Source organism: Asterias rubens, chromosome 3 (genome assembly GCF_902459465.1).
Source record: "Asterias rubens chromosome 3, eAstRub1.3, whole genome shotgun sequence".
NCBI classification, from domain to species: Eukaryota; Metazoa; Echinodermata; class Asteroidea; order Forcipulatida; family Asteriidae; genus Asterias; species Asterias rubens.
The window spans coordinates 6385438-6408392 of NC_047064.1; the positions used below are offsets into that span (position 1 = coordinate 6385438).

Sequence of the window (22955 nt, forward strand, 5' to 3'; positions counted from 1 at the left end):
TTCCAACCATATGCATTTTATAACAAACTTCTTTTAGACCAACTTGTCCGATCCAAGGCAACGTGTTCCTTTAATGAGGCTGAAAAGCCATGATAATTGACCAACAGTACTTCAACATATTATACAGGATCGGTAAGGATAAACTAAACTATTTTTGTTGGTCAAATATTTCCATCAGAAATGGAGTTGCTTTCAAGAAAACTGTAGCTGAAAACCTAAAACCTAGAATTTGGTTGTGCTTTAAAAAGTACTTTTTAAAATTGAGACTCAGTTAAGAATCAGATTCTCTGACTCCCCTATACCAAATTGCAACTCATCTTGAGTTGTGTGGAAATTAGATAAGAATGGCACCAGTCTGTAAAAGAAGCTAGCCTCTGTGTGAAAGTATAATAATCCAATATGGCCTCTCAAAACTTCATCAATAACAATACTTGTCTTTTGTAAATGGAAATTGGTGGGTATAATTCATTAAAATTGCGCTTTATCTTTCCAAAATAAAAATAATCTAACTTAAAGGCAGGGTTTACTTTTGTTTATTTTTCCACAAGGTAATGACCATAAAACCTTACTTGGTAAAGAGTACTGGAGAGCTGTTGATGCTTTAAAACATCCTTAGAAACAACCCCCCTGTGAAGTAATTCATTTTTAGAGAAAGGAGTAAATTTTCACCTAACAATTTGAAACTGAGAAAGGCTTCAGCCATGAAGCCATTCTCAGGCATGTGAAAGCACACAATTCTATTCCAAAAGTGTGTTTCATTCTTTCATAATTTTCTTGCAACATCATTGACCAACTAAGCCCAAATTTTTACATGTTTTTTTTTTTATCGAAATGTTGGGCTACACCAAGTGAAGATACTTTTCATTGACAATCACCCAAACTACACCCTGCCTTGATTAGCATAACCTCAGTATAGATTGCACAAAGAAGGGAAACCATTAATACCTAGCTGCTAGTGGGATAACTTTTAACAAACTTCCTATCAGAGGGGAAAACTGCCTGGAAAGTTAGTCGTAGATTAATTCTCAAGCTCAAAAATAAAAAATAAAAATGACTTCAGCTGCAACAATGGCCAGGCCACTGTAAAGTGCATAGTCTGTTAGCGTCTGAAAGTGCTTTGGCTAACAGCAGCAGCCGAAGCCAAAGACCCTGGATCCAGACACGTCCATAAAACTTTCTTTTGCTACTGAACACGTGTGTTGGGTTCCCTACATGCTACTAACATGTACACCATACCACATAATCATCATACAAAGGGAGCCAGTCTATTACTGAGTTTCATATCATGGGTGAAGAAAAAAACAAAACGCCCTGAAAATCATCTGTCCATTAAACATGCGCAAATCTAACACTGTAAACTGTCACAGTTATTGGATATTTGTTTGAGTTACTGAGCTGGCCTTCTCACAAACTGGATTTTTTTTCTTGATATTTAAGAGATATTTATTCATCCTTGGCTTCCAGCATTGCTTCAAAGGAGAACGGCTTGAAGGCGTGTCCCTCGCCCTTGTAGAACTTACTCTGGAATTCAACCCTGTGAGAGAGGGGAACAAAAACCATCTTGTCACATTCTAATATCTCTCTCAAAATTCTTAAAATGTATGATCTGTTCAGACGTACAAATTTCAAGAACACGATCGGGGGACCATGTACTTTTGCAGTGGCAGCTTTTTTCAAAAATGTTTCCCTTTGTTCAAGCACCACCTTGAGTACCTTGTTTGTAGATTCGCAAAAAAAAGACAAAACAATTGTAATGGTTACAGGCCTGAAACTACAGAAACATGGAGACAATTGCCTGCTGCCCTGGATGTTAGCTTTGGTGCCCCTTCAAAAGTAACACATGGACTCTCAGATGTACCAAAGGAATTGCCCTTTGCAAAAAAAAAAAAAAAAAGTCTTGTCCTGTCAAAAGATGAAAATTCCAGGTCACGGCCCAATTTCATAGAGCTGCTTAAGCAGAAAATATTAATTACAAATTTTCCGCTAAGCAGATATTGAGCAGGATACCAGTCACAAATTAAACATGCGGCATGGTAGTTTGGCTGGTAACCTTATCATCGTGAGCAAAATTTTTCTGCTGAGCTACTTTTTGAAAGATGCTTACCAGTGCAGACGTAGGGTGTGTAGAAATGCAGACAGCCCTTCCATCAGGAGCAAGATGGCCATGGTCAAGACAGCCCAGGCGCTGAACACTGCCCAGATGACAATAAACCCAAGGATGGATTCCATCTGCAAGCCAATACTGAATAACATGCTCCACAGGACCTCCGACAATTCTGAGAAAGGAGGAACAACAAAAATTGGGTTGAAAAACTTTCCTCTTCTATCTCCGGGCCGACTTGTTAAAAATGATGGAAGAGAGTGATGTTGTGCATTTGCTCGAGGTCTTCAGGAAGTGAATTCCAGAGTCTTGGTGCTATGTTGGAAAAGGCCCTGTCCCATAACTGGCCAAGGGAGTTTGATGAAGACCCCGTAACTGGCCAAGGCAGTTCAAAAACATGAAGTGTATTGTAAGAGATGTCAAATTTGCATCGGGATAAAGAATATTAATTTTGGTTTGTTACCCATACACCGATGTGTGTTAGAACTGTATACTCAGTACTTTCCCGAGTCCTGTGAATGCAAATTTTACATCTCTTAAATCGTTGCGGTACCCGCTGCCAAAACATAGGGTTCGAACTGCCTCTAGCCACCGGGCAACCTCATTAGTCTAGTTGGTAAGACACTGCTCTAGAATTGCAAGGGTCGTGGGTTCGAATCTCACCTGAGTAACATGCCTGTGATACTTTTTCACAGGACTCGGGAAATGAAGTGTATTGTTTATTAATTTCAATTAAATAATACTTCAATTCAATAAGACGTTTATTCCATACTCTTGTTGGAAACAAAACCCCCAATTGTGATAATTAAATAGTACACAGAAATGTAACAAAATCAAAAGCGCAATTTCAGGTTGGTACGGAGCATCAACAGATTTTGCATGTACGGTGGAGCTGAACCATGTAGTTTGCCGCGAATGTGATGAGATTATAATGTTGTTACTTCTTGCACATATGCTCTATTAAGTCTTACCGGCGTGAGCTAGAGACAAGGCCCAGAGTCGGAGGTAAGACGCAGTGTGGGAGATGCATCCCAAACAGAACTCAATGGTGTGGATGCCTTGGTATATCAAGACTTCACCAAAGTCAAACTGCAAGAAAAATACACACAATAAAAACACTGTTTGATTGAAAATCTTAAACCTGCCCATTGCCTTTGGAGGAGTGGGGGGGAAATAACCAATGTTGAAAGTTTTTATAATTCTTCCAGTTGCCATCTTCTGCAGGGTTACAAGCTGCGCCAATATTTGCATCCAGCAATCAGGATTTGTACAATAATCATGAAGATATGCGACTTGAGGCATTGCATAGTGAGGTATTAGTATATAGTTGGTTTGTGGTTACACTATGTGTATCCCTTCCTGGATAGATTAGATTCTTTTGAGAAATTGTCTTGCTTTATATTCTACTACAGGAGTAGATTTTTCTAAATTTGTTATTAAGTGATTCTATATAAGTGATCAGGAGTCGATTTCACAAAAGTAGTCCTAACATACATGTACGACTAGTCCTAGGACTCTTTAGGAGTTATTAAACATTTAAGACTAGTCCAAGGTAGTAACTCTTCCTAACATCAAGATAAAACTAGTCTTAATTCTTTGTGAAATCCACCCCTGATCCTTGCCCTTAACCCTAAACGACCCCTCCTTACCTGGTCACCGTGATCTGGTTCATCTGAGCTACCAGAGTCAGAAGCCGCTGCCTCCATGGCGTCATGGTGAACCACCTCAGCCGTCTCCTCTCCCACACTGCCGTTCTTCAACATACGAACATCGCGGTAACGGATCGCCTGGAAGAAATTAAATCAGAAGTTATTATCGATGGGAGAAAAAATATCAAGTAAAAGGAAGGGATCATAGGCAGTTAGTGCTCATGTGTTGGTCTAGTACATGGCACTATTTGTGAAGGTAATGCATTCTGCTCTACCAGCCAGACTCGTAGTGGACGATACTTGGTGGGGCGCTATATAAATGCCTACTGTATTGTATTGTATTGATACCCATGCCTACATCCTGATGGACTGTGAAGGACAGATTAACCCTGTTTCAGCCCCAGGGGTAGGTGGCAACGTTCCCCTGGTGATACCTGATTTGGGTTGACAGCCCAAATCGGTTAACTGTAAAAGTGGCCAACCAGCCTTGTGAAGTGAATTCGCCTACCAAATAAAATAAAATTAAAAATGTCACTGTCCTTCGGACAGGACGGGAAAGCCACAGAGTCCCCTGTGTTGCGGTGAGCGCTTGTAAAAGAACCAAGAACAATCATCTTGAAAGAGACGGACGGCTTGCTCACCTTACTGAGGTTCTTGTTATGCTGGAGTTTGAGGAAGACAGGTTTGGCAAACAGCATCCACGGAATACAGACGACTGCAAGAATCACCAACAATGCCTGGGTTGCAAACTGAACAAAACACACACACAGAGACAATCAGTTTGCATGTTAAAAGATGTGGGTACTTTTTGTAACACATAACACGTAGCCCACAGGTTTACATTAAACTTACACCATTTGAAGATAATGATGGTAGAAAGCTTCCCTGAAAATATTACTTGCTGAGGTGCTGTAGTTTTTGCAAAATGAGTAAAACAATGTCATAAAAATACGTTTTTACATGCAAAAATTATTTTCGTCTCATGATCACCGAGACGAAAATTATTTTCATGACATTGTCTTATTCATTTCTCAAAAACTACATGTACAGCACATTGTGTTTTTGTGTGTGTTTTTTTATTTATTTTTAAGACCCTTTATACATACCATTGTTCCATATTACAATTACATACCCCACTTCATTATTATCATATTTTATTTGTCACAACATGCAAAAGAAAGACAACATTTCCCATTGTCCTGGTTACTCCTCAAGTCACAATGACTACAATAAGTATTGTTGTCCAGTTACTGAATCACAATTTCTTGATTTGTGCAATTCATAATCATAGACGTTAAACCAATGTTTGTATGAGAGAGATTGGCTGTTGACAGCTTGGCATTATATTCCCTCATTGGAGTTTTTCAAAGTTCCATTCCCATCCCTGTTATACCTGTCCATTGTAGAGATCACCCTGCGGAGGGGTGAAGAGGAACATGTTGATGAGGGTAATGATGAGACTCGGGGCGTTCTCAGAGTTCCCTGCGTTGAAGATGAACCACTTTAGGAAGATCATGACCACCAGGTAGCCGAAGATGAACTCCAAGAAGATCAGCTGGGGGACGAACTCACACCACATGTTGATGGGCTTCTTGAAATACCTAGAACGAGAGGGCGAGGACAAAAGGGTTGATGACGGAGTTAAGAAGACATTTTAAGGAGGATAATAGTGGCTCATATCTAACTCTCGGTGAGGCTCAAGGAGTTTCAACATTCAGTATTTCCTTCTGACGGAAGCTGTGGCTGTCAAAAGGGAGCCTGTGCTTTCCTACAGGAGGCCAGGCACCTCAATAATTTCAGAGTTCAATCATTCAGGTGTTGAGTGTTTGATTAGAGTTGGGACAGCTCATGGTCACAAAACACATTTGTAATTGGTGGTGTCAGAAAAAACCATCAACTGCATGTACTCTAATTAGGTGAGGTTTGCGGTAGCACCATGTGTAAATCTCTTTTGAGTAGTGTTGGTTCTGAAAAGAACGGGTGGTTGACAACTCAACATTTTGATCAGTATGCTCTGTGAACTGGACCTTTGTCACTGAATGCCGTATGATGATAGCGTTTAAAGGGTAAACAGTAGCCACGACCTTACTTGACCTAGCATATAACTCTACAGAGATCCTTATTGTTGAGGTCAACCAAAGTCGCAACTACCAGTTACCCTTTAAGGACTACCTGCTACATTAGTACACGAGTAACGTACTTGTGATTAAAAGCACTGAGGACCACACCAAAGGACATCTGAGCAACACCGAAGATGATGGACATCTTCATCTTGAAGGAGTTCAGGAAGGAAAGTTTGTTGGTTGACAGCTGCCAGATCTAGAGGGTAGAGGGTAGAGAAAAAAGTAATAACTGAAAATAGGCAAAGGAATCTAAGGTTATATTGGATTTGAGGCATTGCATGGTGAGGTATCAATGTCTCTTTGCTTTGTGGTATACCATTTGTATAGATCTACTTGCTGGTTAGATTATGTTCTTTCTTTTGAGAACTTGTCTTGCTATACTACTGCAGAGTAGATTGTTTTGGAGACTTCTTATCTAGGTTCTTGGTTAATTTATAAGAGATCTTAGACAGAAGTAGTTCCGAGGAAACTCATTTGGTAATTTTGGGGGTGATTTAGGACATGCCATTTGAAAATGGCATTGAGTGGTCAGACAGTAGGAGGGGGTTGTAAATCGACACAATTGAGTTCCACTTTTCAATTGCAGAACAATCTTTTAAAATCCAAATGTGGATGAGTAAAAGCATCACTTTTACAGGCAGAAGAAGGTGGACTTACTGGATCTAACCCGTAAGGGTAGGGTCCGGTAAAAGCCTGCTTAGGGTCCAGTTGGAAATCCTCCTCTCCCTCCAGCAAACCTTTACTGTAGATGAAAAAGATAAAATAAATGGACCATGAAATGAATCGGCCATTTGCAATATATATAATGAAAAGAGAAACAAAAACTGATTTTAAAACTTCTGTTTTTGTTGTTGCTTTTCAATTGCAAGATCACCCTATGAAATTAAACAGCCGTTTGCACTACCTATAAAAAAAAGTGAAACAAAAACTGCTTAAAAAACTCTGCGTTTTGTTATTGTTCTTGTTGTAATGCAAGTCCGCCCCAAACAAGATTAAGGGCCACTCTTAGTAAGAAGCCACAAGAAGAAACACCATTCAAGATGAACATAACTCGAGAAGCTGAAGGCAGGAATTGATATTCCTCTTAAAACAGTCAAGATTGTAAGATGGAGGGAAACATGCACCAGGCAAGGAATTCCAAGGAGAAGCTGGACATGGAATAAAGCTGTTAGAATGGGTCTTTGATTTGAGGTTGAACAAAGACAGATTTACTCGAGCCAACGACCTCCAGATTAATGTGTACGTGAAGAATAGTGAAACAAAACTGCAATAAAAACTCTGTGGTAACAATGTCTGCCGCAAAGACGTAATGTGGGTTGAACATTTCTTGTAGGTGGATGAAAAGTTCACTCACGTAAAGTTGGCCATGCCGGACACTTTCCACGACGAGCCAAATATATTGAACGATTTTGAGAAGGCGTCGTTGTAGACGAAGCCGGCGTACATGGAGAAGAGACCCATCAGTAGAATGATGTAACGACCACCAAAGAACATCCCGAATATCTGAAAAAAAATTAAATAAAATTTGGTAATTTTATAGATGGAAATTTGCATGAGGGATACAGAAGATTAATTTTGGTTTTACCCATAAACTCCGATGTGTGTTAGCACTGTTTACTCGGTACTTTCCCCGAGTCCTGTGAACAAAATCACTTGGCATGTTACTCGGGTGGGACTCGAGTAAGAAAGGTTTATATAAAATTGAATTCTGCAGTTCTGTATCATCAGGGGATTTGAACATTTGCCTTTGGTTTTGCATGGACTGATTTAGCTGCTCAGTGTTCTTCAGCGTTGGCTAGGACCGACGCAGAGTTAGGAGTTTGGAAACTTTGTAATGAAAGCACTTTGTTCTTCCCTACTTTTCACTTATGTGGACCCCCATTTGAATATCTCCTTCAGACCGGAGCCTTGAACGCAGATTGGGATTTCCATCATGATTGCATGAGCATTTTCTCCCCGTCTAAAACTGATCTAAAACAATCTTGTAACATGTTAAGGTTTACAAGATGTTATGGCGCAACATGCAGCCAATCAAACCAGGAGCACTTGGGCGAACCCCTTCTCTTTCCCGTAAGTGCACTTCCATCCGAATAACACAGCAATAATGATTAAGTGTCTTGCTTTTAAGAACACAAGTGTCACGTCTGGGACTCGAACCCACAAAGCTGAACAGAAACACCAGAGCTCGAGTCCGGTGGTCTAACCCACTCGGCCATGAGCGATGCGTTTAGTTGTGTTTTTTTTACCTCATTGTCACCCATGCTGGCAGCTAGCTTCTTTTCACTCATGACCATCCAGAGTGCAAAGAGGAACATGATCAGGCCATGGCCAGTGTCTCCGAACATCACCGAGAACAGGAAGGGGAATGTGATGATAGCATAGGGTGCTGTCAAGAACAGAAAATTTAATCAAAGTCTATCCTTGTCATTTAAAATTGCAATCTTATATAGTGTATGTTTCCACCAACAAGGTGCTGTAAAAACACCTTCTAAAAACAATGGACACTATTGGTAATTACTCAAAATAATTATTAGCATAAAACCTTTCTTGGTAACGAGGAATGGGGAGATGTTGATAGTATAAAACATTATGAGCAACAGGTACCTCTGAAGTAATGTAGATTTCGAGAAAGAAGTAAATTTCCACACTTTGATTTTGAGACTTCAGATTTAGAATTTGAGGTCTCGAAATCAAGCATCTGAAAGCCCACAACTTTGTGTGACAAGGGTGTTTTTTCTATCATTACTATCTCGCAACTTCGATGAACGATTGAGTTCAAATTTTCACAGGTTTGTTATTTTATGCATATGTTGAGATACAAGAAAGTGAGAAGACTGGTCTTTGACAATTTCCATTAGTGTCCAGTGTCTTTTAAAGACAGGTTTTGAAGTTTATGAATGATAAGACCCAATTTAGTTTCTGCTAAGCATATATTAGTTGGGTCCTAGTTTATGGAGGATTCTCTTATACCTGGGTTGACCTCTCGGTAGTCGGACACTCCGTAGGCATCCACGATACCCTGGAACACCTCTGTGAATTTGTTGGTCTTGTTGAAGGTGGGTGGGTCCTCATGGGTGTCCATACGATTCAGGATGGATGGTACTGTTGAGCCGCTACGTTCCTGCGGTAAGAACGGGCAGACAAGACAAAAGAGAGACATCAAGCATCGGGCAATTCTATGGTTAGTCACATTACACCGACTCCAAGAATCAGGGTTAACAGAATAAATATTCATGACACGATTAATTTAATAATAACTCTTATATAGCGCATTACACATTAACCGTATCAATGCACTTTACATTAGTGCCCTGGTCATAGGGCCAATAACATCCCTTTTAATGTTTCTCAGTATTCAACCTGGGCAACAGTTTATATCGCTCCAAAGGCTTTTTCATTCACAATATCAACCTCTACCCTCGCAGGTACCCATTTATACACCTGGGTGAAGAGAAGCAATTATAGTAAAGTATCTTTCTCAAAGACCGGGATTCGAACCCACACTCTGATGACTTAGCACCAGAACTTGAATTTGATGCTCTTAACCACGATTAGTTGAAACATTTTTATTGCCGATCTCATCATTTTTGTTTTAATGAAAAGAGTTCTGCCCAGTACTGTCTACAAGTCATCGGTTAGTGCAGCTTGTATGGGTGTCGGAAATTGGTAATGAATTCTTTGGAGCTCCTGGTAAATGGAGTTCATGGATCTAGAGTAATTGGTTTAAGAAAAACACTAACTGTTTGTGGATTTTGACTGACTGTATACACACTTTTCATATAATGCCCTTTTGATCACTATGGATATGAAATTGCAACTAAAACCTTTACAGCACTGAGCATACAAAGTCAAAGTACAGAACCAGCTCAGAGATAAGCCGTCTTGACAAACAGGTGATCTCGAACAAAATGTGGAGAAAAAAGCACAAACCAAACAATGAACTCACCGTTCCCCTGCGTAGACCCATCTGGATCTTATCCAGGTCCGTCACGGGGCACCAGCACTCCGCGATCAGACACTTCTGCGTCACGTCCAGATTGAAGAGATTCAGGGTGTGGTAGACCGCCTTCAGCTTGCGCACCTTGATGAACCACACCCGCACGTTCTTGGCTGCCGACGAGAGGACGCGCTGGCGGTGCTCCTCCGTCTGGCTCAGGACCGCCTGGAGGTCCTCTATCCGTGTCATGACGCCAATGCTCATCTCGCGACGCTCCGGCTGGGTCTCCGGGCACGGGTACAGAGTGGCGCGGAACCTTAGGAGTTGAAAAAGGGGGATAACCATCAGAAAAAGAAACGAATGTGTCATAAAATTCCCATGACTTCTTCGAGTAGAGATGGAGGATATCAAGGCCAGCTCATTGTCTAGTAAGGGTTTTGGTAGCACCATGTACATGAAGCAACTCTCTCTTGAGTTGTGAAGGTTCTGGAAAGAACCGGTGTTTGAATGACTCAAACAAATGTTTCAAGCTCACTCTAAGCCTAGCTTTAGTCACTTCCCTTACTAATGGGACAGCAATGACCCTGATTAAAATAATGGCTTGTCGTGGCCGAGGTGTATAGTATATCAGACTTGTAAGTTCCGCTGGCTTATTCTGTTGGGTTATCAGAGGGAGAGTTTGAATCCCGATCTTGCCATTTTTCTCTTCACCCAGGAGTGAACTGGTACCTGTAAAGAGTTGGTTATTGTTATTGATTAAGATAGAAGTTTTCACATCTCACACTGCCTTTTCTCCAGGAAGCTGAAGTGTTTCCAGGAAGCTGAAACCAACTTGGTCATAATGTTCATGTGTCATGTATGACATAGTTTTTATTATTATTTTTAAACGTACCCTTCACATATTTTCTTGACTCTATTCTTCAGCTGATCACCTTGGAAGAAGATGATGAAAACAGACTTGTGTACCTGGTCTCCCTGCAACACAAAACGCAGTCAACAATTGATTAATTACTAGTAATTAAGTAAATAAATTGTTTATCCCCTGACATTCAATATGTTCTAAATCAAAGGAGTCATCATGCAATGAAGTAAAGGGCACCCTTAGCAACACCCATAGCGGTAGCCATAAATTCAAATGTGTTTATTCTCACCGTGGTAGGGTCTTCCAGGGGGCTGTCCATCTCGGCCTGTCGCAGGAAAACGTTGCCGCGGCAAACTCGCCATAACATCTGCTCGAAAGCCGGGATGCGTTCACGTTGAATTACACCCGCAACAAATCTATGGAGAGAATCAACAACAAAAGTATTTAAATTCGAACAGATAATAATGATCTTACGGTCTTATTATTATTATTTTTTGCTTTTTATAAAATAACGGAACACCAACTAGGAATTAATGGGCACCAAGGCCAAGACCAGGGCAACCCATCCCCATAGACATTTGCATATTTGAATGTTGGGCCGTCACACATTATAGTAATGCACACAAAGTAGAAAACATTCCAACAACCTCAATTGAGGACCCTGTGTAGCAGCAGGGTTGAGAGTCTCATGCTGACGAATAAGTCTAAAACTGGGATCCAGATCTTAGGAGGTACGTTGAAATGATGGCATGTCCACCTTTGGTACCCCCTGGAGTTTAAAATTCCAAGGAGCCTTTGGGAACAGTATCGCCAGCACTGGAGAAGTACATGTAGATCAAACAGCTTGACTTATTGTATTCAGATAAACACAGTTTTTTTTTAATTTACCAGACAGACTTTAAAAAGTCTGAAATTGATCATCCCTGAAGTACCTACCCGAGCCTCATCGGCATCCCGGTCCGCGGTCCCTCGTCTCCTAGCAGCGTGTGGGCCTCCTCCTCCTTATCCGCATCGTGCATCTGCTGGTGATGCAATTCAGCCTGTTTATATGATGGTTGGGGGGGAAGACGGGGGGAAGACCAGACCATTTGGGGGTACGAGTAGGAGGAGGGGGAGATGAAATGAAGGGAGGAGGAGAGGGAGAGGAGGGGTAGCACAAGTTGAAACACAAGACGCCATCAAGGCCCATGCATGCAAGGCAAGGGGTACAATGTTTACATACGCACACAATACCCGTCAAACAAAAATTAAAATCAAAATCAAAATAAAAGTGATGCACATTTGTTTACATGTATGCTTTTTCTCACTGTGTGGCAAAGTACAATTCTGAGATTGGATTGATTCGGTGAGGTTTGCTGTGGGTAGCACCGTGTGTAAATCTCTTTTGAGTAGTGTTGGTTCTGAAAAGAACCGGTGGTCGACAACTGTTTTTGTTTTCCTCAAAAGAGTTGAGGTGTTCCACAGGATGATTTTCTCTTGTCTTCTAAGAATCGAAGTAAGAGACTTTAGGAAGGTTTTGCTAGAGCCTCGTCCCAAAGATCAAAATGTGTCAAATTCTTACAGAATCAGTGATTCTGTTTTTGGATGGATTTCAGATTTTAGCTCATAAATAAAAAATAACAACCTGAAATTTTAGTAGAAATTCAGGCCTAGAATTTCGTCTTTCAGAGGGCTAAGCTATTTTCACTTTGCAAAGGGGCACTTCCATTTGAAAATCTATGGGAAACTTTTGAAGGGGCACCAAGGCCAAGACAGGGGCAACGGCCATGGCTTGTTGTAATTCACTTCTGACAGTTTTGTTTGTTTGTTCAAACCTGCTACTCAACGCCAAAACAAAATAGTCCGGCTCTGTGATGATATCAATGTTTCATCTTGCATAAGAAGCTGCCAGCTACTGGGTGCCATACTAGTCTGCCACCAAGTGAGTAAAGTCATAATGATTAGGTGCACAGAGGGGGGGTTAGTGCAACTCAAATAATTGATATAACCAATATCTAGTCTAACATCTATTGTTAATGTACCCTGGGGTAAATTCATTCCAACGTATTCTATAAAAAAATAAAACGGCCAAACTACCACTCTGTAACAAGCCTTAATCAGTTTTAGAAATCGTCAGATGTATTGCAAAAGTTATATTATCTGTTTCATCAGATATGCCAATTGTACTTTACTCAAATTGTAATTAGCTTTCTGAAGTTGATTTTTACAATGATATTTTTGTTGACAAAAAAATCTGACAACTATTTTTCTTTTTGAACATACCAGCAGCACTTGGGCAATACAAAATGTTAATGCATATTTGACGATATGCACTGACATTATTAAGAATGTACGGAAAACAAAATTCATTTGCATTGTTTTCTCCAATGTGTAACCAATGTGAACAAACTGTTATAAAAAAATGAAAGGGTTGTAAATACATGGGCTTGAACAAATATTTCAAAACCCATGTTTTTAGAATGAAGTTACCCGGCTGGTACAGTATTTTATGAGACATCAAATAACAATACACACTTTCAACAAATTATACACACACAATGGAAAGTTGTGCTCATGAATAATTCATGATGTAAGCTCTGCTAATTTGAATAAAGTGAGCTAGATTTGAATAATGTCTGGTACCAAGACTTGCAGAGTCACAAATTACCACTCAGATTTGAATTCCTCAGACTATAGAGATGGTTGCTATGTAATGGTTTAGGGCAAGCTTTAGTATAGGGATTTCCAGATGAGCAAACCTGGTACCATAGTGTGCCATACACATTCATTCAGAATAGAATGTGCAAGCCTTTAAAGCAGTTTTTAGACCACTCCGGTCCTCTGTACATTGCTTTACAGCGTTTAACAAATTTGCAGGCTTGGACCGGTCTAAAGGTTCTAATATGTTGCGTACGGGCATTTGCATTCTCTTATGTACTATGCAAAAGCTTGCCCGAACCATATTACACAGCAACTATCACAAGTCTGAGAAATTTAAAATTTTAGCGGAACTTGTGACCTGGCAGGTCATTGCACCAGACTATATAATCAAACCTTACTCGCAAAATGGCTTCAGTTAAAAAGTCAATTCAAAGCATCATGTGAATTCACTGCACGAGTTCTGTTCAATCAGTATGTTTTTTACCCGGTATTTACGACTTTCAAAATCTGAACCAAACACTGAAAACCGGTTCTGTTCACTTCATCGTGCACAGTAAAGTGTGAATCTCATGATCAGTGCTATATTAATACAGTAAACTAAATAACCATACGTTTAAAAATTATTCAGAAGGTGAAAGAAAAAGTGAAGAAACGATCAGAACTGTGTCGCCACAGGGTGCATACATAGTGGTGATCTTGAGTTGAAAAACATGCTAATGCATTCCAAGTAGCGAAAATTACTAGATATCAGTTAGAATGTCAGAGAAACTGATGTTGTTTGTAAGATTAATAATAAGTCGTCATTCCTTCATGCCGAGAGAGGTAGAGACAGATTTGAAGGGAGAAAAATCATCCCTTGTAAAGGGGACAGTAGGGACAGTTTAATGGCAACATTTTATAGCAAACAACTGCTGTAGTTTTTTTGAATCAGTAAAAGAAAATCTAAGAGCCAAAATATTACCCTAAAATATCAACATCCGGCACCAAGTAACACACAACTACTTTTGGACATGGTCTTCCATTTTAGGAGCCAATAAAAATTGGGTGCGTGTCTGGCACCCGAGCTCCTCGCCAAAAATGTACACTGCACACCAGTTGCACACAAGGGGAGCTGACTCATGGCCGAACAAGGGTTAATTAAGATAAAAGATATAACCAAAGTTTTGGCATCTCTCATATTGTCTCAACAAGAAAATTACAAAATGGCAAATCAAATTTACCAGATCTGAATTCACAGAACATGTTTGAATACAACCAAGTTGGGAAATCATTTAAAGTAATCAATCAATACAGATGATTTTCAACAAACTGCTTTGTGTGTTCAATAATCGCTCATAATGCAAAAGAATCGTAATGCAAGTAGGTTTCCCAAATAATTAAAAACGCGCTTTCACAAACAAAGTAGGAATTTAAGAATTTTTTCCCATGAGAATTTCATCTGAAACACAGGTGTCAGTTTTGTTGTTATCCGCCATATCTGATGTCAACCAAGATCTTGTGACAAACTATCTTCACCTACCATGGAATGCACCCGCATTTCATCAGCACACAAGCAACAACACGAAAACAGAAATAGTGCCATCCATACATAACATACAAAGAGATGATAACAACAAAATAAATCATTAACTGTTTTTTCCTTTTCTTCAGTTGGTGCAAAATCAAATAATGCAGCTGAACTCTGACTCAATGATATTCAACATGCATACAACTACAAGTAGCATTACCTCCCATACATTGGTATCACATTGGATGGAAGACTATGGGCTTCATGTCTTGAATTTTACACCAGATCACAGGCCCGAGGCCAGTGACTTTTAATATGTGAAAAAAACCATGGCTGTGGAGTTGGTCTCCACAGTCGAATTTTGCAGGAGTATATTGGGTAGGAGAGTATACTAGTAAAGTAGAGTAATTTGGAGAGAAAGTTATTTCTTTCCTCGTTTTTTTGGTGTACCAGCTTTAACTCTGCCAAATGTCAGTCTGGTAGATCTGGGATAACCTTTGCTATGTGTGCAATCTTTGAAAGTCGGACCTCAATGGCTGAGCATACTGTATAATAACAAACTGATGGACTCTGATCACAGTGTGATCTGTGGTAGACTAGTTGGACTAGTGTAGGACATTTTGTTTCGTACTAGAGTGAAGTGCTTCAGTTTTAATTTCTCAACGTTTGGCCAGAATGTAGTCAAGTTTTTGGAATGCAAAAATGGTTTCACAATGATGCGTGACTCACAAGATAACTCTGACTTTTTGTGGAAAGAGTTTTCAAACACCCTATTTTCATTTTGTTTCATATTTTTGTTGTGGAAAACCGTGAAAGTGAAGGCTACAGGAAAAGAAGACATGGGAGAGAAAATTTGAAGAGAACAGGCTCCAGTTTATTCTAGTTCTACAACTTGGCCTTCCTGTCTTTTGCGTCGTCAATGTTAAAAGTGAAATGTTAATGACGGCCCATCTTGTAATCACAAGTGTGTTAATAGTTTCACTACAACTCAGTCTACTGCATCTAAACCCCATGGGACACCATGTTGTGACACGCTCACTTTGTTGTTATGCTAATGCAGATCTAATGCACCAAAAAAGAATCCAAGAGCACAGACGGGATGGGCTTCAGGTATGGGAGGGGCGGAGATGAAGTCAAGGAGGGGGGTAATATCTTAAACACACATGCTTATTATACATGTTATAAATATATACAGGTGTGGGGGCGATTGTTAATAAAAGCATGACTCAAAATGTCATGGGGGGGGGGGGGTATGTTATATACGGATGGCCCTATAAGAGCAGGCGACTTACAGTGGTAACACAGAGACAAGCGCAGAATGTAGTGGCAAACATCGATTGACAATTGAAAACCATCGAAAACAAAACAAAAAGGGCAACAAACTGTGAGATCATGAGATTAAGAAAAAAGCCGTCTACAAGATTCTAAAGGTGGTGATATCTTAAAGCCACATGCAGGGGATTATGGCTATTAACAATTTGTCTTGGTCCTGTAAACGCAGCAAGTTTCAGGCCTCTAAACAGCCCCCACGGCACCCACAGCAACTGCAGTGTTGCCCTGTGATTTTGCTGTGATGCCCCTTTGCAAAGTTCCAATACAAATTTAAATGTCCCTCATAGAAGTGCCCCCTTACCAGAGGGAAATAAGCCACTTCGGAATTGCAGCTGTGCATGTCTGTTACTGCTGACAAAGGATTTTGTCTATCGCCCGTGACCTTTTGACAATACCCGCTGGTATTGTCAAATGGTATAGACAAATTGCAGTGACAGACATGCGCAGCTGCAATTCCGAAGTGGCTTGCTTCTGTGCCCCTTCAAGAGAAAAGTTCACAGCCTGAAGTTTTATTCTTGTGTTTTTTTTGCAATCAAACAACTTTGGTCAATTCACAGTCAAGTGATTAATTTGACAATCGGTTGCCGCCTCGGTGCACCCTGTACAGGTTTTTGTTTCTTTTCAAAAAAGGTGCACCGATCATTAATTAATTTGGCAACGCACAAAACTCAACATTTGTTTTTTGAGCAGCAACTGGGAGGAGATTCTGACAAATTAAGGCCAGATTTATAACTCAAATGGCCAGGAAAGAAATGAGAATCTCGACAACAAACCCAGTAGCCACCTGGAATCGTTTGTAAAAATATTTCAAACTTCAGCTAAAATGTTGCCCAAGAATTCCCAACAGAGAGTACCTATAGTTGCAATCTAAAACATACACGTAAACATTTTGTTTGAAAAAGGTGTGAGCTACGTTAAGTATATAAAAAACTACACATGCAAACAGACTCAGGAACGTCTTTCCTCGTTTGCGAAACATTACCTCGTCGAAGAAGGTCTGGGTTTTACGGAGGATGTGTTTCAGCTCAGTCAGTTCCAGGAAGTTCCTCTTGAGTGCCTCCTGGTTTGTGTTGACCTCCTTCATTTCTACCTCTAGCTTCTCAAAGCAAGCCTGGAAATTTGTGTTGAAAACGAGAGGTAAATGTCTATTCTAAATTTTCAAAGCCACATGGCCCGATTTCATAGAGCTGCTTGGGCACAAGAAGAAGCTTAGCACAACAATACTATGGTTTCCAGAATAGGTTTACCAGCCAATATACCATGTCACTATCTGCAAATGGTATCCTGCTTATTTTGCTCCTCAGAACATATTTTCTGCTTAACCAGTTCTATAACGATGGGCCAGGTCTCAATAGCCTTTTTGAAATATGGTGGATATTATGGAAGTGCACTGTTTGGTTTGGGTGCAAACAGACAAATTTACCCAAACCTAGTGTCATAGAATTGTATCCACCATATGTCAAAATGGCTTAAAACGGGCCTTGAGTCATTGCTTTGGTGCCTCTTGAAACTGTCTTCATTTTCCTCATTGAGGGGCCCTTAGCTAAGAAAAAATTGCCTCACCCTCACAGAAATTGACACCTGCCTCATAAAATCATTATTTGTTAGATTGAGTGTTATGAACGGCCCCTAAATCAGAATCCATCCTCATTTGGGTCCAGTAGATGTGTATACGGATAATCTAATCATTATTGGGGAGGTAGTGCTTTCTGCTCTACTGGCCAGGCTTCGGACTGATGATACCCAAGCCTACATTCGTATGGACTGTGAAAAGGGTAACCCTGTTTCAGCCCTAGGAGTAGGTGGCAATGGCCTCTCGAAAAAATAATTGAAGCCCACACCTTGAAGTGGCGTTCAGGCCTTGTGTTTCAGGCGACTTGCATTAAAAAATAAAAAATAATAATAATAATAATATTAAAAATGTACCTCTAGGTCAATCATCTCTCTTGGAGCAGGTGCCTCAGGGTTCTCCCCTGTGTCCAGCAGAGGAATGTCAGCCTTGTGGATTTCTGTCTCCAAGAACCCTGGAAGATGCAAACATTTATAAATGTTTTCCGTTAATCACAAGTTTTTCCGCAACTCAGATAAAACTAGTCTAAACAAATGCTACCATGCCTCCAAAAAACTGCAGTGTCAAAAATAAAGGACGTTCTGACAAAGGTTAATAGGTCAGAAAGATATCATATTTGTGTACAAAAGGACTTTAGAATTTCTCAAGGTGAGAAAATAGATACCTCAGTTGCAAACTGCTTTCAGACCAAAAGGACAGTATATGTGCAACGAAAAGATAATTGCCTGATGCTTTAACCCAAGCAGAGTCTTTCTTTAAGGCTTTCTCAGAGTTTCACAAAATAAAGGTGGAATTGCAGAAAAAAACTGTTTGTTTGATTCTTGTTTTTACTGACACATGCATTTATAAGCTGCTTAACTTTTTAAAATGAAAACTTACGTAGTTTCCTCTCCATTTCATCACATCGTCTCACCTCATTGACAAACTTTCTTTGGAATGCATTAACGTCAGGATTAAGCTGCAGCCAGGGATAAAAAGAGACAAATTTTACACTCCATTACACTTGGTTATTTTCTTTTCATAGTTTTCAAATCAAACATGTCATTAACAACACCAAACATCTTATTCGGGTAGTAGAGAACTTCCCCAAATCCCCAAAATCTACTCCGCGTTAGCAGAATATACAGCAAGAAAAGTTCTCTTAAAAAAATAATCTACCCAGCCAGTAGATATACACATAGTGAAAACTGTTACCGCAGACCAAATTTACACAAAAATCATTGAGATAAAACCCTTTAGTATATTGTCCCAGATTACACAGTTGTGCTTTTAAACCAATTAATAAACACAGGTCAAAAATATTCCTCATTTCAATTCAGCTTGCTGAACGCTAAACTTTCAAAATTTGGGTCCCAACAGTTTTGGAACAAATAACCCGGGGAGAACCTTGCATCAGTTGAGCCAGAGAATAATTAAAACAAGAACAGTCTCTACTCACATCCCTGAATTGGACCAATCCAAGCTCTCCTAGCTCAGCCACACAATTGTACGCAGCTTCTGATTGGAGGAACACCTGCGCGAGGCACATCTGCTCGCTGCGAAAAAGCGTCCCCATGGTTGCTCTTTTACGGATTCACCTGCATTAAAAGGAAAAACAAGGGACAAGATTTAGAGGATAAATGATAAATTACAAAGTGCATTGCTCTGTGAGACTGAAGGAAGGTAGTAGTAGCACTTAAAGATTAGCTATTGTACATCAAAAAAACTAGCCCAGTCTTGTCGGAAACAACTTATTCTGATGTAACTACATGTACAATGATGCCCATAAGGCCTTTTGAGGTTGCTGATTGCTGATCGCATCTGCAAGCTTCGGAGTATTGTTTTTCTCAGACAAACCATAAGGCTTGAAATCTTAAGCTTTGTAACACTCGGAGCACAACACCAAGTATAAATTTGTACCATGCATGTAAATAACAAAACTTACGATAGGCCTACCTACAGTCAGCAATAAAAGGAGAACCACAGTGATGTCAGAAACAACTTATTCTGATGTAACTACTGTTCAGAGTCAATGATTCCCAGAAGGCCTACTACTGTAGATGTTGCAGATCGCATCTGCATGCACAAATGATTAACCGACTAAAGTCCAACCAGTCCTCTCCGCTGACCAGAGATACAACCCTTTAAGCCAACTCAATGCTTAGCAGATAATTGCTGCACATTTCAATGCCTCATACAATAGCCACATGTATCAGGGATTAGAACAGCAATAGAAACCAATAACAGAATGGACCAAATATAATCATTTCCTGTGAAGGCAGGAAATCAAAGTCAGATCAAAAGTAGACAAATGACGGATGACCATGAAGCTTTAATATAGGTACCAGGTCTGGAATTACACCGAGACCACAGCCTCTGTTGCCCCTTGTCTTGGCCTTGGTGCCCCTTTAAAATTCCCCATAAACTTAACCAAAGATTTTTGAATGAAAGTGCCTTTACAAAATGAAACTGGCCTTCCCTCTCTAAAGCCCTCCTACAATCGGCGCCTTTTTGTAACAAGTTGATACACCTTTTGAAACCATTCAAGTGAATGGTATTGAATGGTATGATAGCTGTGCACATAGTTGGTTCCCCACATGGTTTTGAATGGTGGTGCAGCTGGTACAGAATCCTATGAGCATTGTTTTAAGTGGTGCATCAAGGATCCCACTTTGTCATGACTGAGTGATACCAGGCAGTGTGGGGGTGACCAATCTGTCCTTGGCTATGAGGTTACCACACACTATGTCATATACACTACAGGATTTGTTAAACAGCTTGCTGACCATCTGAAACCATTCGGCTATGGTAATGCACACAGGTACAGCTTATCCACAGCTCGAAACCATCTGAATGGTTTTGAGTGGTAGTACAGCTTATCATCAACCCTGCTCAAATGGTACTGCCATGTGTGTACAAAAACGATGGGGTTGTAAACGTTAGTGAATTTTGAATGGTTTTGAATGGTGTATCAGTAGGAGGGTTCTAAGGTGCAATTCCAGGCCTGGTGTACAACATTCGATTAATAAAGTATTTTTTTTATAGATTCAAGGTCAAGTGAACAAGTCTGCAGTCTACGCTTCTATTCATTCACGGTTTCCCATAGGCCTATGTAGAATTTTGTAGAAATTGTGAAACAAACTTTGAGTGGAGAACTGCCAAGCTTGATGGCCCTCTTTCCCCTTGCTCCTATCCTAGGCCTAGCTAGGCCCTATATCATAGGTCCTGTTTTTCGAGGTGTCCCTAAAATCGTGGCAAATCTTTTACCTCTCTGTGCGCGATGTAAACAGTCCCTAGATAAAAATTGTGTGGTTTTATTTGCCAAGCAAAGAGTCTCCTCTCCCTTGACCAAAACTTAGAAACACGTAAGGCTCCACTGGATATTTGCACTTTTAAATGCAAAAAGTTTGGTATTTTAGGCATTTCTACAAGGTACAAAAATATGTCATAATGTTGAGGCCATATACAAATATTTGCCCATCGAAAAAGTTTCATCAAACACTATTTCAATTCACAATTCATGATGATCAAATCATGTGACTGAATATTTTGCTGAGCATTCTGGAAAAAAAACCCAGAGGCTTAAAGAAGCCATGTGCCTTAAATATCTTTTTCTCATATTTTTTGAGATTTTTTATTTAACCCTCCGATCAATATTATTATTGATATTAAAATTTAAACGATCAGCTTGTTGATTCAATTATCACTGTTTATTTATACGCTTTATTATAAATTTTAAGAGAAAAAAAAAGGGGTGAAAAATAATAAAAATCAGATTTGAAAGCCAATGATTATTCACACTTTTTATTAAATTATTTTTATTTTAAATTTTTAGCAAATTACCATGGTAATAAAACGAAGACAACTGCTGGCTATAGAGTCATACACAGAGACTCAAAGAACACTTGTAGTCACTGTAGATGTTTCTTCCATGTATGGCTTCACCGGGAAACCATGCTTTCTTGTTTGCCGTGAAAACAGGAAAAACTCAAAACAAAAGGGGCCAGTTGAAGACATCGAAGATCGGTGTGTAGTGTGAACATTTCAATGTCCATCAAGTTTTATTATATGTTTGCATACTTCATATTAACAAAAGAAGGTAATTGGGGCATCGGTTGATATAAGGCATCATTATTTTTTTCCCAATTCAAAGAAAAAGGCATAATAGCGTGAAAACTGGTAAGGGGAGGATATATATACCAAAGCTTAATTAACGTAGTGAATTATGCATACGAGTTGGTTGGCATATGAGTTGGTGCATTTGAGTTTGCGTGCGTACGAAATAATGACTTAATTTAAATCTAATTTGTATTTTACCTTAATTCTTAAAAAAAGAAAGAGCGAAGATGGAATATTTACTGTTTTATTGACTTAATTGTAAATGAGGCCTTATTTTTTTGTTGTTAATTTAAACAAAAACATTAATTAAAATCTTAATTCTTCCAAAATTTTTAGTTAAAATCATTAATTTATTTAAAAACCAGTGCCGCTGCGGGGTGCAGGTTGATTAATATTATTAATATTAACGGATAACTTTCCGTATGGCGCCACCACTTTTTCACTTATTTTTACAAAAAGGGATATATCAATAAGGTAAATTAGAATGATACTAATTTATTAATTAAATTATTTCATATCGAATGAAAAAGTGGTGGCGCCATGCGGAAACTTTTCCATATTAACAACAGCTTTCCCCCAGCATGAACAATTAGATTAATTAGCGCATAATCACACAAACTTGATATTGAATGAAAGGGTTGGGTTGGCCCACTTTTCATAATCATACATTTTTTACCGGTCATTTTTTGAGTAGCGCTCTACTCGAATCACACGTACGCAGCAGTGATGATTTGACAATATTGACAAAAACAAAGTTGAATTCCTGCCTTATTTTTTAAACAGCTCAGTTTTACAAAGCTTTGGCAGTTGCATAATTCAACCACATTTTTATCAAATAAAGCACTGTACAATTACAACAACATAAATGAAAATCAAATAATTTTTTACCGTTTATTTCATGAAAAACCACCACTCAGTCTCCGGAAAATAATGTCTGGTCCGATCGATTTTTCCTGAATAAATTACATGACGTCATTTTTACTGACAAATCACATGATAGTCTGGTAGTCAACGTTCAATGTTTTGGTAAGCCGTGTACATAACACTAGGGACTAGTTTTATCATCACGTGCGCCGTGTCGTACAAAATTAATAAAAATGTACACTTGGTGTCTACTTGATTCATGTTACTTAGCA

At 39.5% G+C, this 22955-nt stretch overlaps 1 protein-coding gene across 3 annotated transcripts; it reads right to left on the reverse strand.

Moving 5' to 3' along the window:
* Positions 1-814: 814 nt before the first annotated feature.
* On the reverse strand, positions 815-22772 carry LOC117287725 (V-type proton ATPase 116 kDa subunit a-like). 3 transcript variants are annotated; one of them, XM_033768227.1, is made up of 20 exons: positions 22708-22772; positions 19160-19298; positions 18601-18679; positions 18078-18175; positions 17134-17262; positions 11609-11673; positions 10962-11088; positions 10703-10785; positions 9820-10126; positions 8844-8994; positions 8120-8259; positions 7228-7376; positions 6531-6615; positions 5951-6069; positions 5144-5351; positions 4392-4499; positions 3751-3888; positions 3073-3190; positions 2105-2276; positions 815-1534 (listed from the first exon to the last, which is right to left on the reverse strand). In XM_033768227.1, exons 2-20 carry the CDS (start codon positions 19274-19276, stop codon positions 1444-1446), a joined length of 2484 nt encoding a protein of 827 aa, XP_033624118.1. In that variant the 5' UTR covers positions 19277-19298; positions 22708-22772; the 3' UTR covers positions 815-1443. The 3 variants fall into 3 exon arrangements, with proteins under 3 accessions (XP_033624118.1, XP_033624117.1, XP_033624116.1); XM_033768226.1 differs by having other exon boundaries at positions 11609-11691; XM_033768225.1 differs by having other exon boundaries at positions 11609-11712.
* Between the last annotated feature and the right edge of the window lie 183 nt (positions 22773-22955).